Below are 16,964 nucleotides of genomic sequence, written 5' to 3'. Positions count from 1 at the left end.
TAATTGCTTTACAGTATTGCTTTGGCCTCTGCCATCCATCAACATGAATCAGCCACAGGCATACTTATGTCCCCTCCTCTCCGAATCCCCCTCCTATCTCCCCCTCTAGGCTGTCAAAGAGCACTGGATTGAGCTCCCTGGGTCACAGAGAAAATTCCCACTGGCTATCTATTTTACAGATGGTCATGTATACGTTTCCATGCTTTCCCCTCAGTTCATCCCACCCTCTCCTTCCCATCCCTGTGTCTGCAAGTCTGTTTTCTTTGTCTACAGGTCATCAGCATTTATTGACAGGTGAAATGAGCAAGGCTGACATGGCTTGCTCAAGGTCACACACTTAGAAACGGCCGAATGGGGATTCTAGCCCAGGACTATCTTCCGGTCATACTCCTCTTGAGCGTGCTAGAAAGTGGAGTCAGTTTGGAAAGTAAGAGCAAGCATCATCAGCATGACTCTTGGCACATCCTTAGGAGACCCCAGCTTGGAGCCGCCATGTCATCCCCCTGTAGGTCCATCATCTTCCAATGGGTCCCGGTGCAGTCAGGGTTTCCCACAGCCTCAGAGAAGTTGCTTTTCCTTCCCCAGAGCTCACGGGCCAGGTGTAAGATGAAGTGGTGAGCATGCCACATATTGTAAGCTCATTTCATTCTCTCAACAACGTTATGAAGTTGGTGCTCTTCTTACACCCATATTATAAATGAGGAGCCTGAGGCTCGGAGGGTCAGCAACTTGCTCAAGGTTAGTAAATGGCGGAGTTGGAGTCTACATTTAGGCAAGTCTGGTCTGCCTGATTTCTCATTATACACTGCTGGTTTAGAAAGAAACAGAACACACTTATCTTTAAAGTCTAAGCCAATCCTCAGATGGTGGTAGGATGAGAGGCCTGGGGAACTGAACCCCAGAGAGCAGCTACCCATCTGCATCTCCCATCCACTCAGGACATATGTATGTCCACTGGGCCACTGGTGCCTTATTTAATGATTTGTCTTTCTCTTTTCTTTTGTCTTACGAACTTATTAAATATATCATGCACACGTGGCGGCTGCAGTGTAATCAAGGTATGAAAGAAGCTGGAAGGAACAGAGAAGTGAAGGCCAGCACCTCTGCCTGCAGTCAGGAGAGCTTCCGGGAGGAGACCGCAGAGGCCAATGGGAGTTTAAATGGCATTCGAGGGAGGGAGAGGCGTTTCAGGCTAGGAGAGTAGAGGTAAAACCAGGTGAGCAGAGATCATCTTTGGCGAATATCAGGTCCTAGGTGGTTGCATGAATTGGACAGGAGTGAGGTGAGGGGACAGGCCAGGCCCTTGGATGTACCATTAAGGAGCCAGGACTTTATTCTGTAGGTGGTGATTATCAATGTGTACACTTGAGGTTCCATGGGGTCTTCCCAGCTTCACACTGTAGCCTAAGAGGGGGAACCTGAGCCCTGCCAGTACCAACCTCAGCCTGCCCTCGACCTACTCCATCCTCCAGGCTCTCGCATGCTGATTGAGTGCTGACTGATTTCTTCACAGATGAAGAATATGCTGCATGTTCTTCTTGTCGTGTCTGGCAAGTGAAAGAGGCTCAGTTATGTGGGTCTCCCTGGAGGGGCATCTATTATTGAATGAAGATACAGGATACCCATGCCCAGTTAAATTCAAATTTCAGATAAACAACAAATATGAGTTTCATAAAAACATATTCCCAGGATTGCATGAGCTATAAATACTTACACACTAAAAAAGGTATTCAAATTTAATTGGGCATCCTATATTTTTATTTGCTAAATTTGTCAAATTAAAGGGGGAGGGGGAGCAAGCCACTTTCCAAATAAAATTCAGCCCCCTGTGCCTCAGTCAGGATCTCATCAGAGAAGAAGAGCCTTTACAAGTGGTCAGGGGAGTGAACCATCCTAGGACTGTGCCCTCATATAGGAGGGGAGATGGCATGGCATCTCGGCAGGCTGCCACCTCTGCATCCAGCGTGAACTGAGGTTTGTATGGACCAGCAGTCAGAGAGAAGCGCAGTGGAGAGGAGAGCAAGGACAGACAGGAGCCTGTTTGCCCCCATCCCCAACCTTGATGCCGCAGTGATTTGTAGGGGAACCCAGTGCTCTTGCCCTCAGGGCTACCCAAGCACCATGGGCCTCCAGCTACTCAGGGAGGTCTGGTGGGAGCTGCAGGGTCTGCCCCCGACCCCCCTACACCTAAAGATGAGCAGCAGGTCAGCAACAACATGCAGGGCGGCCACTCTGCACGGCGCTATGAGTTTCAGCATCATATGATGGTGGCCTCTTCACCTGTACCTTAGAAACCTTGAACAGAATGTGGAATGTGGCCAGTGTCAAACCAGAACCACACAGGAGGTAAATTCTGGGACACGAAGGTTCAGCTTTGCTAGCATTCCACAGTTCAAGGCCCCAGGGCCAGCGGAAATCAAGATTACAAAGGAAGGGAGTCCTGGATTTGCATTCAGCTCTGCCCTTGACTAGCTCTGTAATCTTGGGTAAGTTAACTTCTTGATGCCTCAGTTTCCTCACCTGTAAAATGTATACCAAACTCTTACATCCCTTATAGAGCTGCTGAAAAGATAAAGTGAGACAAGGGGACCAGTCTCACAGCTGACACCTTCTAATTAGTTCAGTTCAGTTCAGTTCAGTTGCTCAGTTGTGTCCGACTCTTTGCGACCCCATGAATCGCAGCACGCCAGGCCTCCCTGTCCATCACCAACTCCTGGAGTTCACTCAAACTCACGTCCATTGAGTCCGTGATGCCATCCAGCCATCTCATACTCTGTCGTCCCCTTATCTTCTGACCCCAATCCCTCCCAGCTTCAGAGTCTTTTCCAATGAGTCAACTCGTCGCATAAGGTGGCCAAAGTACTGGAGTTTCGGCTTTAGCATCATTCCTTCCAAAGAATACCCAGGGCTGATCTCCTTTAGAATGGACTGGCTGGATCTCCTTGTAGTCCAAGGGACTCTCAAGAGTTTTCTCCAACACCACAGCTCAAAAGCGTCAATTCTTCGGCACTCAGCCTTCTTCACAGTCCAACTCTCACATCCATACATGACTACTGGAAAAACCATAGCCTTGACTAGACGGACCTTTGTTGGCAAAGTAATGTCTCTGCTTTTGAATATGCTATCTAGGTTGGTCATAACTTTCCTTCTAATTAGTTAGTGAATAATAATGACCTTTTGTGTCAAAGAGTTTGCTATCCATCTATTTCACTATGGAAAAAAGCAATCACGTGTCTTAAAATATTAAGAAACATTCTGCTTCCAAAATCCTCTCTTAATTAACTCACTATATCAGCCTTGGAAAGATAACATAAACCACCTTCAAAAGCATCTCCAAATGCCAAGGGTAAAATCAGACACTGCATGCATACTAGTTATGAATATTTGAGATCCTAGCAGCCCTTCCCCGTCCCCCAAATAAACCACGCAGATAAGCCCTAAGTGATGAGAAGAGAGTAAAATTACGCTTCAACACTGCTGAAGATGCTGTGACTGCTTGTAAGAAGATGGCACTTTCTTTATAAAGGCCGCTTATGAGAAGGAGAAGTTTGGCAGCAGAGCCGGCATGGAACAGAAGCCAGGAGTCCGGCCGGCAGGTGGTGTGTCCAGGGGATGCAATGAGGTGTGAGCCAGGGAAGCAGGGTGGGGCAGAGGGCTCTGAGAATAGCAGCTGTTTTCATTCTTGGTGCCCAGAGAGTGGTGGGGAGAACGGTTTTCCAACTGGCCCTTCATCATTTGTAATTCAGGGCCTGCTTCCACAGCCATCTTGGTGCTGTGCCTCATTTTCACAGCTGAGCAGAAAAAAAAAGCTGGGAAATTCTCTGTGGTTGAAAAAATAGAGGTAAATTGGTCCTCTCTCTGCCCCCTGGGCAGTCTTTTTAGCCACTTAGCCTGATTCTGAGGTTTTCTTCTTAGCAACTTGTAATTCCAGATCGCAACAAGAAATATAACTGCACCTGAGACTGGTGGGTTTGTGCCAGGGCTGGAGAGGTAGGGGGACGTGTTTCCAGAAGCAAAACAGGTAGAGAAAGTTAGCTTCATTGGAACCTGGGGCTCCTGTGTCCGAAAGGAGTGAAATGGAGGGCGACGTGGTAGTCTGGATATGATAACAAGTGTCCATGTGTTAAATCCAGCCATCCCACATCTAGGAGTTTCTGTACAATGACGTTCTGTGCAAAATTGTTTGGAAGTAGGGAAAGCAAAAAACTACCCAAGTCTCCATCATCAGGGAATCTGTGACCTTCCTCCTTCGTTTTAGGGTCTCTCCGCCTCATTCCTTTCCAGCAGCCAGAGTGGTTTGTATAAATGCATATTACAGCAGGCTGCTCCTCTGCTCCACTGGCTTCCTATTTCCCTCAGGATAAAATCCTGGCTACCACCAGGCCTACAGGGCTCACGTCCTGGGGCCCAGCCTCCCTTTCCACCATCATTTCAAAATGCTCACTTTCTCCAGCCAAACCACACTGAGTTCAGTCCAGTCTCACTGTCTTGGCTCTTGCTGTTTCCTCTGCCTGGAATATTTGAGCCTAGGTTCTTACCTTACCTTTTTCTTTCTTCTTCTGCTGGTGGCATTATAAATGCCATATCCTTTAGGGAGTTAGAGCACTGTTATTCCACCCCCCCCCCCAATCCAGGGTCTCTCCATCACTTTGTCCCATCTTGCTTTCTTCATAGCACTCAGCATAAGATGAAATAATCTGTTATTTGTATGCTTGTTAACTGTCTCTTCCACCAGAACTGAGAGCAAGGACTTAATGTGTTGTGTGCTCTCACCTGGTGCCTAGAAACTGCCACTATATGCATGTTTGGCAAGTGGATGAATAAATGAACAAATGTATAAAAATAGAAGGGCATCCTGGTGGTTCAGACAGTAAAGAATCTGCTTGCAATGCAGGAGATGTGGGTTCAGCCCCTGGGTCGGCAAGTCTATTGCACAGACTTTTTTTTTTTTTTAACATATTTTATACAGTAAGAGTAGCTCCCAGGTTTTGAAGGCTTAATGATCATTCAGGCCCAGTTGTAACCAGTTTTATATTAATTGTCTTATCTCATTTGATCTTCACAGAAACTTTGGGGTAGTAACAGTTTTAGGCACCTTTCTAAAAGAGGGGGAAACTGGCACAGAGAGGTTAAGAAACCTGCCCTAAGTCACACAGCTGGAAAGTTGAGAGCCACAGAATGGATCCAGAGTCTGACTTCCAAAAATATATTCACTAAATGGGTGTAGAGTGATCACTGTGTGATCTCAGGCAAGTCCGCTCCTTTCTCTGTGCTCGCCGGGGAACCCAGGCTGGCAGTCCAGAGCCACTGAGAATAACGAGTTGGACAACGTAGGCAGAGTGCACAGCACAGGCCCTCGATGCGTGGTAGCCACCTGCAAAGACTGAATGTCTGGGGAAGCAGACTGGACCTTGGCAGCCTGGGAGCCTTGTTCCATTTTTTGGAGCCAGTGCCACACAGGGTCTCCCCAGGGCTTGGGTGTTTGGTTCAAGGTCATTGTCCTGTGGGGTCCCAGGGCTTCCATCTGTTGCTGTGCTGGAATGCGACTCCCTGGGCGGCCCAGCCGGGGGACCACGCACAGCGATCATTCTTGACATAGCTGAGCTCTGGGCACAAGGTGCTAAGAGCAGGGCAGGCGATTTCAAAGGGCCTTTGCCGCATCTTTCTTGAAAGATGAGACTCTAAAACTTGTCCTGCTTCAACAGAACACACAGCTTGAAAAGGAAGTCAAATCAGGAGCAGGCGGCCCAGGCCTTTGGTGCCTGCCGGCAGCACGGCCTCCGCACACGTGGGTGAGGGAGTGTTCTGGGCGGCTCCCAGTGTGGATTGCGCATTTGGGTTCCTGCACCTCTCCCTTAAAGCCTCAAATTCACATCTATTTTTGGGATATTTGCTGATACCCCGTTGTCTCCTCCCCTTCCCCCAAAGGTCTGGCATCTTGTCGGTTGCTCTCTGTGTGTCCACAGTAAATGCTGAGTAAATACTCCTTAAATGAATGGATTGCCCCTTCTGCCAGTTTCATCATGTTAGAAGGCCTTGGAATTTAATTCTGCTTCTGGGACTAGTTGGGTAACTTTGAACTTTGCTTTCAAGGCTGAAAGTCTCTGGAGTCAGTCTGCCCGGGTTTGAACCCAGGCTCTGCTTCTTACTAGCCATGTCAACTTAGGAATGTTTCTGAACTACTCCATGCCTCAGTTTCCTCCTCTGGGAAATAGGGCCCTTGCAGTGCCTTCGTCACAGATTGGCATGAAGGATAAATGGCTCAGCACAAGTGCTTACAAGGTGGCCAGGCACAGAGTAAGGTCTAGATAAATATTAACTCGTATTCTTTTATTATTATCATCAAATCAACTTTATTAAGGGGTAACTTACAAACAATAAAATGCACTCATCTTAAGAATATGGTGAGATGAGTTCTGATTGATAGATATATACACCCATGGAAGCACCACCTCAATCAAAGGACAGTCCCACCTCCACAGATGTTCTCTCTGCCCTGCAGTCAAGCCCCTCCTCTCCCCCGGCCCACTGGTCTGCTCTCTGTCTCCATAGCTCAGTTTGATGGTTCTGGAACTTTATACAAATGGAACCTTATACCACGTGCAGTAGCCCCGGGTTCCTTTTTCTCAACGTGTTTTTGTCCCTGTTGTTGTGTGTATCGGTAGCTTGTTCCTCTTTACTGTTGTAACTCATGCTATTGCCAGTGATTTCCTCTGTCTCGGCTTCCTCTTCTGGGAAATGAGGTTAATAATTTCCACCTCATAGAATGTGGTGAAGGAGAAACGAGACCCTGAGTGGTGCTGCCACATCACCGATCCCCAGATGGAGGACCCTGCATCCTGGGCCCAACCAAGCTCTCCCATCGCCGCCCCCTGGTCCCCAGAAAGGGGCCCTCCCCACGACACAGGAAGCCTGGAGCCCGAAAGGTTGATGGGGGAGGACCTTCTGAATAGATGCACAGCTGTGGGATGATGGCCATGTTTATAAAGCAGATTGTTATTTTTTAATTCTTTGCCTTGTGTCCTTTCCCCTACTTCTCTCTTCTAAGGATAATTAAAATGCAAGTTGGCACTCCCTGTGAGGAGACAGCTGAAGATTTAATTGCCCCAAGAAAAATTTTCCAGTGAAAGGTCTTGCGGTAATGGCAGCTCCCGGCCTGGCCGCCTGAGCGCTTTCGCATTGCGCACATAATATTAGCGGTAATGCCTTCATCTGCATGAGCACAGGGTCCATTTACTGGCACGGAAGAGCTGGGGCAGAACGGAGCCAACAGCCTCAGTCAGGCCACCGCCTTCTCACCATTAAACTCTCACCCGGCCTCACTCTGGAGACAGGTCTGTGTCCCAGATCCACACAGCCGGCTGCCACACCAACTGACCCTGCCCCGAGCGGGCCTGCGGGGGCAGGAGGCCCGGGCGCCTGGGAACGGCCCCTTCCACCATGAGGGTTTGCCCTGTTGTCCTTGAAGTGCGTCCAGGAGGACACGTCTGCTGAGTGGCCGAGCCCTGCCAGCTCTCCAAGCTGGGCCATTTGCCAGCTGTGCCTGGGTCGTGTGATTTTGGGGGAGAGAAAGATCTGCAATCTCTCATTCTGTTTTCTAAGTGTGGTCCCAGTTTCCCCAGATGAGGCATCAAAGGCTCAGAGAAGGGTCACTGGCTCCTTTTCTGTTGGGAAGCGTGCATCAATTTTTTAAAAAGTGATTACTCTGAACCTAGGATCACGATGAAAGGCAGAGAGACTCAGTAAGGAAAGTCAGACGGACTGGGGTTTGAGTCCTAGTTCCAAACCTACCAGCTGGTGCAGGCTTCATTTCTCTTATGATGCTGTGATGTCTCCAGCTTCTGGGTCTTTGTGTACTCTCTTCTTTCCCCAACCTTCTTCCCCCCTCTGTCTCTTCCTTCCTTCCTCCTTTCCTTCCTGTCCAGGACTCCATCCCCCCATCCTTCTACTCACTCATCTAATAAATATGTATTGGATGAACCCTGAGGCAGCCCCCAGGGCAGTGGAGGAGAAGGGTGTTAAGCCATCACGAGGTCAGTGTATACTGCAAACTGTGCCCAGGGCTGCAAAGGAGAAGCTGTGGACAGGATTGTTACTGTGGTGTCAACAAAGGGACCCAAGCCACACTAGCAGGAAAGATCCCACAAGTGTTCCTGGCAGGGGAACAGCATGTGCAAAGGCCCCGTGGTTCCTGCCAGGAACTGTCAGCTGACTGGTGTTGCCAGAGCAGGGCGAGATGGGGAAAGTAACACTGGGCCAGCCCACACAGGGAAGGCAGAGCCTTACCCAGCACCTCCGCACCCTCTTCCTCTGGCTCATTCTTACTCATCCTTGAGGGCTCAGCCCAGGAATTTCCCCTCCAGGAAGCCCCTCAGCCCTGTGAGAGGCCCATGACATTCTGCTATAGGAAAAAGTGTCCAAAACTTAGAAATAAGGCGAAGAAGATGGCGTTTCCTTTCATTGCCGTTGTTTAAAAGACCCGCTAAAGGATTAGTTAATTCTGTGGGAATACCCCCGAGTTTAACTTTGTCATTCTGTATTTGCATCATGTTTTATCATTTCCTGAAACTGCAAGTTGACACCTCTTGTTCTAGTGGTTCTTTAGCAGTGTAGGGATTGCTGCCAGTGCTCTGGCTCCCCCAGGAGCTCACAAGGGTGTGGCTATCTTCTGTCAACATTTTATCCTCAGAATTTTGCACAGGGCCAGCTTCACAGCAGGAGCCTGAGAAATAATTACTGGCTGAATGAGCGATCTTGACCTTATCTCTTCACATCTCTGAGCCTCAATTTTCTTATCTGTTAAATGGACACCATAGCATCCATCTTCAGAAGAAGTCAAAGTTCAGTGAAATACAGACTTCAGTTCCCTGTGATCCTGTGGGCTTCAGTGCCCCTTGTCCCAAGGCTGGATTCCAGAGATAGGAAATGAAGATCTGGTGTGAGGAACTCATGGTTGGGAGGACACTTAGTCACTGGAGGAAGGAAGGGTGACTCTCTGTGGGGCCAGGGCAGCCAAAGGCAGCTCCACCTGGTATTTGGTGGGATAGGGACACCAGCTTGGCTGGAGAGTCAAGTTTGGGCTGGGGAAGAGCAGAAAGTGTCCTTAAATAGACCAGGTGGGGTATAAGGAAGAGACGCTGGAAACCAGGCTGGCGTGTTGGATTCCCTAAAGTTGGTAAGAGGGGGACATCCTAGGCTGAGGGAGGGAGGGACTTGATAAAATCATTTCAGCCAGGAGAGGAGAGCCACCATCATTGAGCTCCTCTGAGAATCTGACCTTGGTGTGTGCATGTGTGTGTGTGTTAGTGTGTGTGAGATTGTGTGTATGAATCTGTATATGTGGTGTGTGAGAGCAGAGGTGTGAATGTGTGTGTGGGTATGAATCTGTGTGAAGGTATATGTAAATACGTGAGTGTGGGTGTGAGAGAGTGTGAATGTGTGTGCGTGTGGACTGCTATCTGTGCCACAGCATTGCAAAGGGCTGATCTATTCTCTATTTAACCTTCACAAGAGCCCCCTGGGCTTTCCAGGTGGCTCAGTGGGTAAAGAACCTGCCCACAATGCAGGAGACATCAGAGATATGGGTTCAATTCCTGGGTCAGGAAGATCCCCTGGAAGAGGGCATGGAATCCCGCTGCAGTATTCTTGCCTGGAGAATCCCATGGACAGAGGAGTCTAGAGGGCTACAATCCATAGGTTGCAAAGTCAGACAGGACTGAAGCGACAGTGCAGCACATCACAGAAGCCCCTGAAGTGAAGACTACCACCCCCCCGCCCCATTTCACAGGTGACCAAATGGAGGCTCAGAGGTGAAGCCCTTTGTCTAGGGTCAGGGTGAGGGCTCTGAGCAACTGTCTCAACACCCCTGGGTGGAGGGAGGAGGGGTGTGGGCACAGGGTGATAGGGGGGTAATTAAGGGAGTCTCACTAGACCAAGTGATGATAAATGGTTTATCACTGTTTCGTGTGCTATTTCGGTTGTGTCTGCTCAGATGATCAGGGGTGTCCGACTCTGTGACTCCACGGCCTGGAGCCTGACAGGCTCCTCTCATCATGAGATTTCCCAGCCAAGAATACTGGAGTGGGTTACTACTTCCTTCTCCAGAGGATCTTCCGACCCAGGGATCGAACCTGCGTTTCCTGTGTCTCCTGCATTGGTCGGCGGATTCTTCACCACTGAGCCACCTGGGAAGCCCTGCTCTTTTGGTCTCCTGGATGTTATTTTTCGAAGAAATCTAGCAAGGCTCTCTAAGCTCTCACCTGGGCAAGGCCCAGGGCTGGGCTCCTGGACCAAAGATAAAGAACTGATACCATCTTAAGAAAGTGTCAGGTTGGGTGGGGCAGGCATCATCTTGGGGGTGGGGTTGAATCCCCAGGGCACTAGTCTCTTTCAGACTCCAAAGTGTGACTTGTATGTAGAGAAATGCAGACCTTGAGTGTGTACTTGATGGATTTTCACATTTGCAAGCCCCCATGTAACCACCATTTGGGTGGGGAAACAGCTTCCTGTCACCCCAGCGGGCCCTCAGCCTCCTCCCCTCCACTGCTTCCTCCAAGGGTGGCCCCCCACTGACCTCTGTCACCAAGCTTTGCCTGTTTCTGAACATCTGGGGCCCATATCTTTTTGGAAAACACTTTAAATTTCATAATCCTGTATTCAGAAAACAAATCCAGCCTCTAATCAAACACAGTGTAATGGTTAAGGGGGCCACAGCAGGGACCCCAGTGGTGACAGGCTGAACCCTCAGGAGGCCCAAAGTTGCCTGGGCTGGCTGTTGACCAGGCAGGAGAGCGAGACCACCCTGGCACTTTGGGGGTGAGACCACATGGTGTTTCCTGGCTCCCAGTAGAGCCCAGTGCACCCCATCATTGTCTGTGGCCCCCACTCTCTCACCAGCAACCCCAAGCCCCCAACATGCCTTCTGGTGCCCACCCATACCCACAGCAGCACCACTGCCCAGGCAGATGTTGGCCCTTGAACAAGACTCCTAATCTCTCTGCTAAATGGGGGAAAAATCATAGGACCTACCTTAACGCTTTGTTAAGAGGACAGATGAACTGATATTAAATAAGTTAATATTTGGACAGAGTTTAGGAGACTTTCTAATATGCAGTAAGGGCTTATGTTAAAACTAAATAAAGAAATCTGGATCGAATCTTGGCTGGTGGGAATGTGCTGGAAGACGCAGGGTTTTTTACTGTTGAGCATTAGAATCTTGAGAGTGAAGTGAAAGTCACTCAGTCGTATTGGTCTCTTAGCGACCCCATGGACTATACAGTCCATGGAATTCTCCAGGCCAGAATACTGGAGTGGGTAGCCAGTCCTTCTCCAGGGGATCTTCCCAACCCAGGGATGGAACCCAGGTTGCCTGCATTGCAGGCAGATTCTTTACCAGCTGAGTCACCAGGGAAGCCCGGAATCTTGAGAAGGAGCAGAGATTTTCCTGATTATAATGTAAAGTGGGCAGGGGCTGCAGAAGTCAAGGCCAATGGGTCCTCATGGGTGGGGCAGGGTGGGGGTGGTTATCACTCTCCTTTGCTCAAGGAACACAGAGGAGATGCCTGATAAATCCCAAATGCTGGCAGGAGGGAGAGGGTCACTTGGCTCCCATCAACTAGAGGTTGCCCACCAACCTAAGCCCCAGAGATCTGGGCTGTGGAGAAGCAAGGCCCCGGTGCTGTATGAATTCTATCCCCACCTCTCCTTGCCTAGACGTGCAGTCCTCCACCCCTACCTTCCCAGAGAACACAGGCATTTCCCCACCCACTGGGCCTGGATTCCTGCCTGGAACACCTGGTCCCAGGAAGGGCACACATATTTCACAGGTTGGGGCTGAGGAAGGGGAGCTGAATTCTCTGTCACCTGCCAAGGTCCTGGCCCGGGAGGCAAGCAACCTCTCCGAGCCCCGCAGGAAGTTTGTTGCCTCCTGTGTGACCACATGGACCAGGCCAAGTTCTCAGGACTGATCCTCGGTGGGGTTGTGGATCCAAGTACAAGTCCGAACTCCACTAAAGATTCATTGTGTGAGATCGGCCAGGTCATGGGTACTTCTGAGTCTCAACTTTCTCTTTCTGCAAAATGGGCACACAGCTGCCACTGCTATTGGACAATTAGGAGAATTAAAGGTGATGGGGAAGAGCCAGACTCCTTGCAGGGCATTAGGAAAAGGACTTCACTTTTCTGTGCCTTGGTTTACTCATCTGTAACATAGGGATAAAAAGAGTTCCTACCTCACATGATGGTTGGGGGATTAAATGAGTTAATAATTACAAAGCACTGGCATATTACTTACCATAGCAGGTACTGGCTTTTATAATTGCTAATAATTTTGCATAGTCAGTGCTAATATGTAATGTGATGCTATTAACTCAGCAGCTAGAAGTTGCTCTCTGAAGCTGGCAGCTGGAGTTCGAGTCTCAGGAATATCACTTATTAGCTGTGTGACCCTATATCAGTTACATCAACCTCTCTGTGACTTGTCTATAAAATGAGGTCAATACTATTATTTACCTGGACTTGTGAGGTATGAAAGGGTTAATCAATGTACAGGGCCAATGCACAGTAAGCACTGACTATAAATGCTATGTTGACATCATTATATAACTGTCATTCATATTGTTAATATTCTTATGGAGGGTACATCAACATTTATTGAGCATCTACTAGCACCAGACATGAATTATCCAGCAGGGACAGTCTAGGACAAGCATTGGCTCCTCATTTGGTAGAGGAGGAAAGTGGGGCCCCAAGAGGGTGACCCATTTGTCCAAAATCCTACAGGTAGTGAGGGGCAACCAGTCCCCTCTGTGCAGTGTTTAGGGCAGAAAGGAAAGGTCCAATGCTCAGCGAAGGCCTGCCATGTGCCAACCCTTTAATGCCCACACTAACCCTGGAAGGGTATTACTGTCCCCATTGTGCTGATGACTGCCCTGAGTCTCAGCGAGGTGAGTGGTTTGTTCTCAAAGCTACAAAGTGGTAGATCTGGGGTTCAAACTTGGTTTTCTGTTGGAATTTTGCTCAAGCGGGTGTTTTGGGCTTTCTTACACTGACTCCCTATGAACCAGGGGAAACGAAGTCTTTGTGTCTACAAAACCCAAGTGTACATGGGTGCTTGCTCAGTCATATCTGACTCTGCGACCCCATGGACTGTAGCCTGCCAGGCTCCTCTGTCCATGGAATTCTCCAGGCAAGAATACTGGAGTGGGTTGCCATTTCCTTCTCCAGGGGATCTTCCTGACCCAAGGATAGAACCTGTGTCTCCTGCATTGGCAGGCAGATTCTTTACCACTGAGCCACCTGGAAAGCCCCAGAGAGAGGACCAAATGCTGAGGCTGCTTCCAAGCCCTGGGGCCCAGGCGATCTTCTCCCAAGCTCATGTGGACAGGACAAACTCACAGAGACAAGGATACTCAACATCCGAAGGGGCTGTTGTTACCCAGAAATCTTTATTACAAAAATATTTTGCAAGCCAAAAAGTTTAAGTTGCAACTATATACAAAATGGGGCCTGTTTCCTTCCCCACAGTCTGAAAATAAACTCCCGAAACCATTCTCCTTCCGTACTGTTGTTTGGACCGTTTCCTTTTCCTGGGGTTCGATACACAAGGTATGGGAATCTCCAGGCTGCCAGGCTAAGTCTAAACTACATGACTTCCTTGGCCTCATTCCTTACTCCTCTTCCAAAATTCAAAATAAAATTAAAGTGGCACCAAGAAAACATTCTTTTAAAATTCTGTGTGTGCTTGTGTGTGCTCACACATGTGTGCTCTCTCTGGGTAAAAGAGAGGGAGACCAGGGTTTACAAGCCAACCTTATGGAATTTGGAAGTAGCTCGAGCCAGGTGGCTGGGACACTGAACTCCCAGATGCCACAGAGAAACTCCGGCTCGTGGGGCCAAAGCTGCTCACATGGCCTGCTGGCTCAGCCAGTTCCTGGATGCCATCGTGTAATACAACTCACTGTTCCCGAGAGGCAGGTCTGTGCTGGCCTCCCAGGGTTCCACCTGGAGGACCTGCTGATGAGCAGGATGGCTCAGCTTCTGGCTCTGACAGCCTGTGCCAGGACTCCCTTGGGCCTCCAATGGCTGGACCCAGAGGACAGCGAAGATTAGCATCTCAGCTCTGAGAGTGGATCAGTTACACGGGAAAACTGAATAAACAGGGCTTGTGACACCTGCTTGCCCTGGGCCCAGCTGGGCTGCCACACTGAATTGGAAGGGCCAGGGTAATGGGGTCAGAGCCTCTGCCCAACCTCTTGAGACAGAGGGACAGACAGTGGGTCATTCCTGGCTTCACAGATGTCCAGGCCTCCTGGCTGTCTTTGATTTATTCCAGTTTGATCCTAATAGGGTTTGGGAACAGAAATGGAAGATTCTGTCTTCAGAGAGCTGGAATGGCGGGGGACAGCCAGGCACAGCTTCCTACCCTGCATGGCCCTAAAGTGCTTGTGAGAGATGGAGGGGAGGGATGGCGTCTTTCCTCTCCCCTCTTTACAGGTAAGCAGACTGAGGCATGAGGTCTCGACCAGACCTTGTGGAGAAGGAGGCAGCCTGGAGAAGTAGGGACAGGTTCAGACTTACCACACTGGGGGCTCGGGAAGCAGAAGAACCAGCCACGTGGAGGGAAGGCTAAGTGTCTCCATGGAGCAGACAACCTGGAACGGTCTGCCCCACACTCAGGGCTCTGGGACCGGGAGGAACTCAGTTTCTGCCATGAGTGATTCTCTCCAGGACAACCGACCGTTCAGCCTCAGACTGTGCAAGACCAACCACGCACATCAACACATGACAAAGAGCCAAGATAACGCTGCTGTTGTTTTAAGAAAAGAAAAAAAAAAACAGAACAAAACACCACAGATCAAATTTTCTAACACCTCAGTTTCAAGATTGCACATTTCACGTTTCTCAATAATTTACAGGCGTCCACAGCGAGATGTTGTGAGTTAGTGCTTGCTGGAGGAAGCGAGCTCAGGTCTGGAAAGGAGACGTGGGGCCACATGGAGCGTCATAGTCAAGATGACAGGTCCTCTAGGTCTCGAGGGCTGCGAGGAGGAAGGGTGTTTCTGTCCCACAGTCCTTGGTGGTGGAGGAGTTCCTCAGAGGGTCCTCTCCTCCCCAGGGCTTGTGGCCGGTCACTCCAGGTCGGGGGAGGCCAGGACTGCTGGCAGCCACTGCACCAGGTCTCAGGAGGCGGGTCCAGCTTCCCCATGGACAGGCAGTTCAATCTAAAGGGGACAGCTTTCCCCAAAGCCCCAGCTGGTAGTGCCGGGGGGAGGAGGAGGTATGTTTTCTCCCTCCTCACTCTGGAAGATCAAGCCGCGGAGCATCAAGGAGGCAATCAGGGGTCTCCAAGACCGTGACCAAGACCCACAGTTGATGGACAGGGTGTGAGAGTTCTCGCACCCACAGTGGCTCTGGCCAGTTCCCAGGCCGGCTCCCCGCCTGGTTTGGCAACACCAGCCTCCATGTGTGGCCACATTGGAGGGGTCATGGCTACCCTGGAAATGCTGGTGAGCCAACTGGGTTGAGGAGACAAGGTACCCTCACTTCTGGGTCCCAGGGCCTCTGCCACCCTAGCCCCCCAGGAACTGGGCTGGTTGTCCTCATCACGGCTGCTCCGTGTGGGACAGGAAGGCTCATGGGGACAGACCCTAGAGATGACCATAGCCCTGTTCACTTCCTCTGGACCTGGACGCTGGCATACTCTGAGTAGGATGGCTCAGGCTTGGGGGCCGGTTGCTTGGGGGTCCGGTTGAGGTGGACCATGTCCAGGTCAGCGTAGGTGAGGGTGTCCTCAGATACGGGTGGCGGGCGGGCCTGAATGCTGGCATACTCCGTGTGGTTGTTCGGTTCATTGGCCTTGGGGGTTGACTTCTTCCCCTTGGGCAGGTTCAGGTCTGCATATGTGATGTCATTGTTGTCTTGGATCTAAATGAGATAGAGAGAAGGTCATTCTGGAGCCCCTGCCAGTCACCACTGGAATCAAGTCCGGATGCTCTGTCTCCTCTTGGCCTCCACTAGCTCAGCCTTAATTCATGTCCCCTCCTCCAGCCGAGGTCACCTGTCTCCAGCCTTGCCCTTCCAATCAGCCTCTTCATATAGCCTGAAGGCTCTTCCTAAATGTCAGTGTGGTCACTTCATAGCTCTGCCTCTATGTCACCCCTCCTGAAGTTCTTGCCTGCCTTTCCTGATGCTCTTTCCTCTTCTGAGAAAGTCCAGCCCCCTTTCTCCTTGTAATGAAACCCAACGCACCCTGTCAATTTCATCCCAAGACCTTCCTCTCAGCTGGGTCCAGGACCATGACTCTGCACTTCCCTCTGTGCTTCTCCATCACAGCACCCACCCCTTAGCTAGGACCGTCTGTGCCTGTCCAGGGGTGTGAGTAGATGCTGATCCCCAGTGGGTGGGGATATTCATTTATTTACTCATTTATTCAACAAGTATTCACTAGGCATTTGTTATGATGTAAAAATCAAGGCTGGCACAGAAAAAAACCAATCAATGTTAAATGAATGAATGAGTGAGTGGTAGATGAATAAATGGATGGCAACTCTTCCAGCCCCACTCTAGGTGAGGCTGGGGACTGGGGGAGAGAAGATGGGAGTTTGTGAGAATGAGGCCAGCAGTTAACAGGAGGCAAAGGTTTTGTAGGCAGAAGTCGGAGTGTGAATCCTGGTTCTGTTCTCTCTGGAGGAGGGACTGGACAGTTCACTTAGCCTCTCTGGGCCTTGGTTTCCCCATCTTTAAAGTAGGTCTAATAATAGTATCTGTTGCCATGGTCACCAGGAGGATCCGATGAGGTGGTCCAGGTAAAGCTCTCAGGACAGAGCCTGGCTCATGCCAGGTGCGTGGATGTGCAGCACCTGGCAAACCTGAGCTGCTCCGATGTGCCTGTCTTATCACTCACAACTGCCATCTTGAAATTACCCATCATGAAAGACACACTTTGCTTCTTTGTGCCTAGCAGC

At 50.0% G+C, this 16,964-nt stretch overlaps 1 protein-coding gene and 1 long non-coding RNA gene across 5 annotated transcripts in view; one reads left to right on the top strand and one right to left on the bottom strand.

Moving 5' to 3' along the window:
- The first annotated feature begins 3,407 nt into the window (after positions 1 to 3,407).
- On the top strand, positions 3,408 to 7,007 carry LOC120868863. Its single transcript, XR_005722329.1, has 2 exons — positions 3,408 to 3,622; positions 6,766 to 7,007. It is a non-coding gene; the product is annotated as an uncharacterized LOC120868863 (long non-coding RNA).
- Positions 7,008 to 13,424: 6,417 nt separating this feature from the next.
- The window catches only part of SIRPA (signal regulatory protein alpha), a 47,114-nt gene continuing 43,574 nt past the window's right edge, over positions 13,425 to 16,964 (bottom strand). For all 4 annotated transcript variants that reach the window (XM_040247781.1, XM_040247782.1, XM_040247779.1 and 1 more), the window contains exon 9: positions 13,425 to 15,924. In XM_040247781.1, coding sequence (XP_040103715.1) covers positions 15,670 to 15,924 — 255 coding nt within the window. In that variant the 3' untranslated portion in view covers positions 13,425 to 15,669. The remainder of the gene's footprint in view (positions 15,925 to 16,964) is intronic.

The sequence above is a fragment of the Oryx dammah genome, unplaced genomic scaffold, assembly GCF_014754425.2.
Source record: "Oryx dammah isolate SB20612 unplaced genomic scaffold, SCBI_Odam_1.1 HiC_scaffold_10, whole genome shotgun sequence".
NCBI lineage: Eukaryota > Metazoa > Chordata > Mammalia > Artiodactyla > Bovidae > Oryx > Oryx dammah.
Note: the sequence above shows the minus strand (reverse complement) of the source record. Positions and strands in the feature narration are given on the sequence as shown.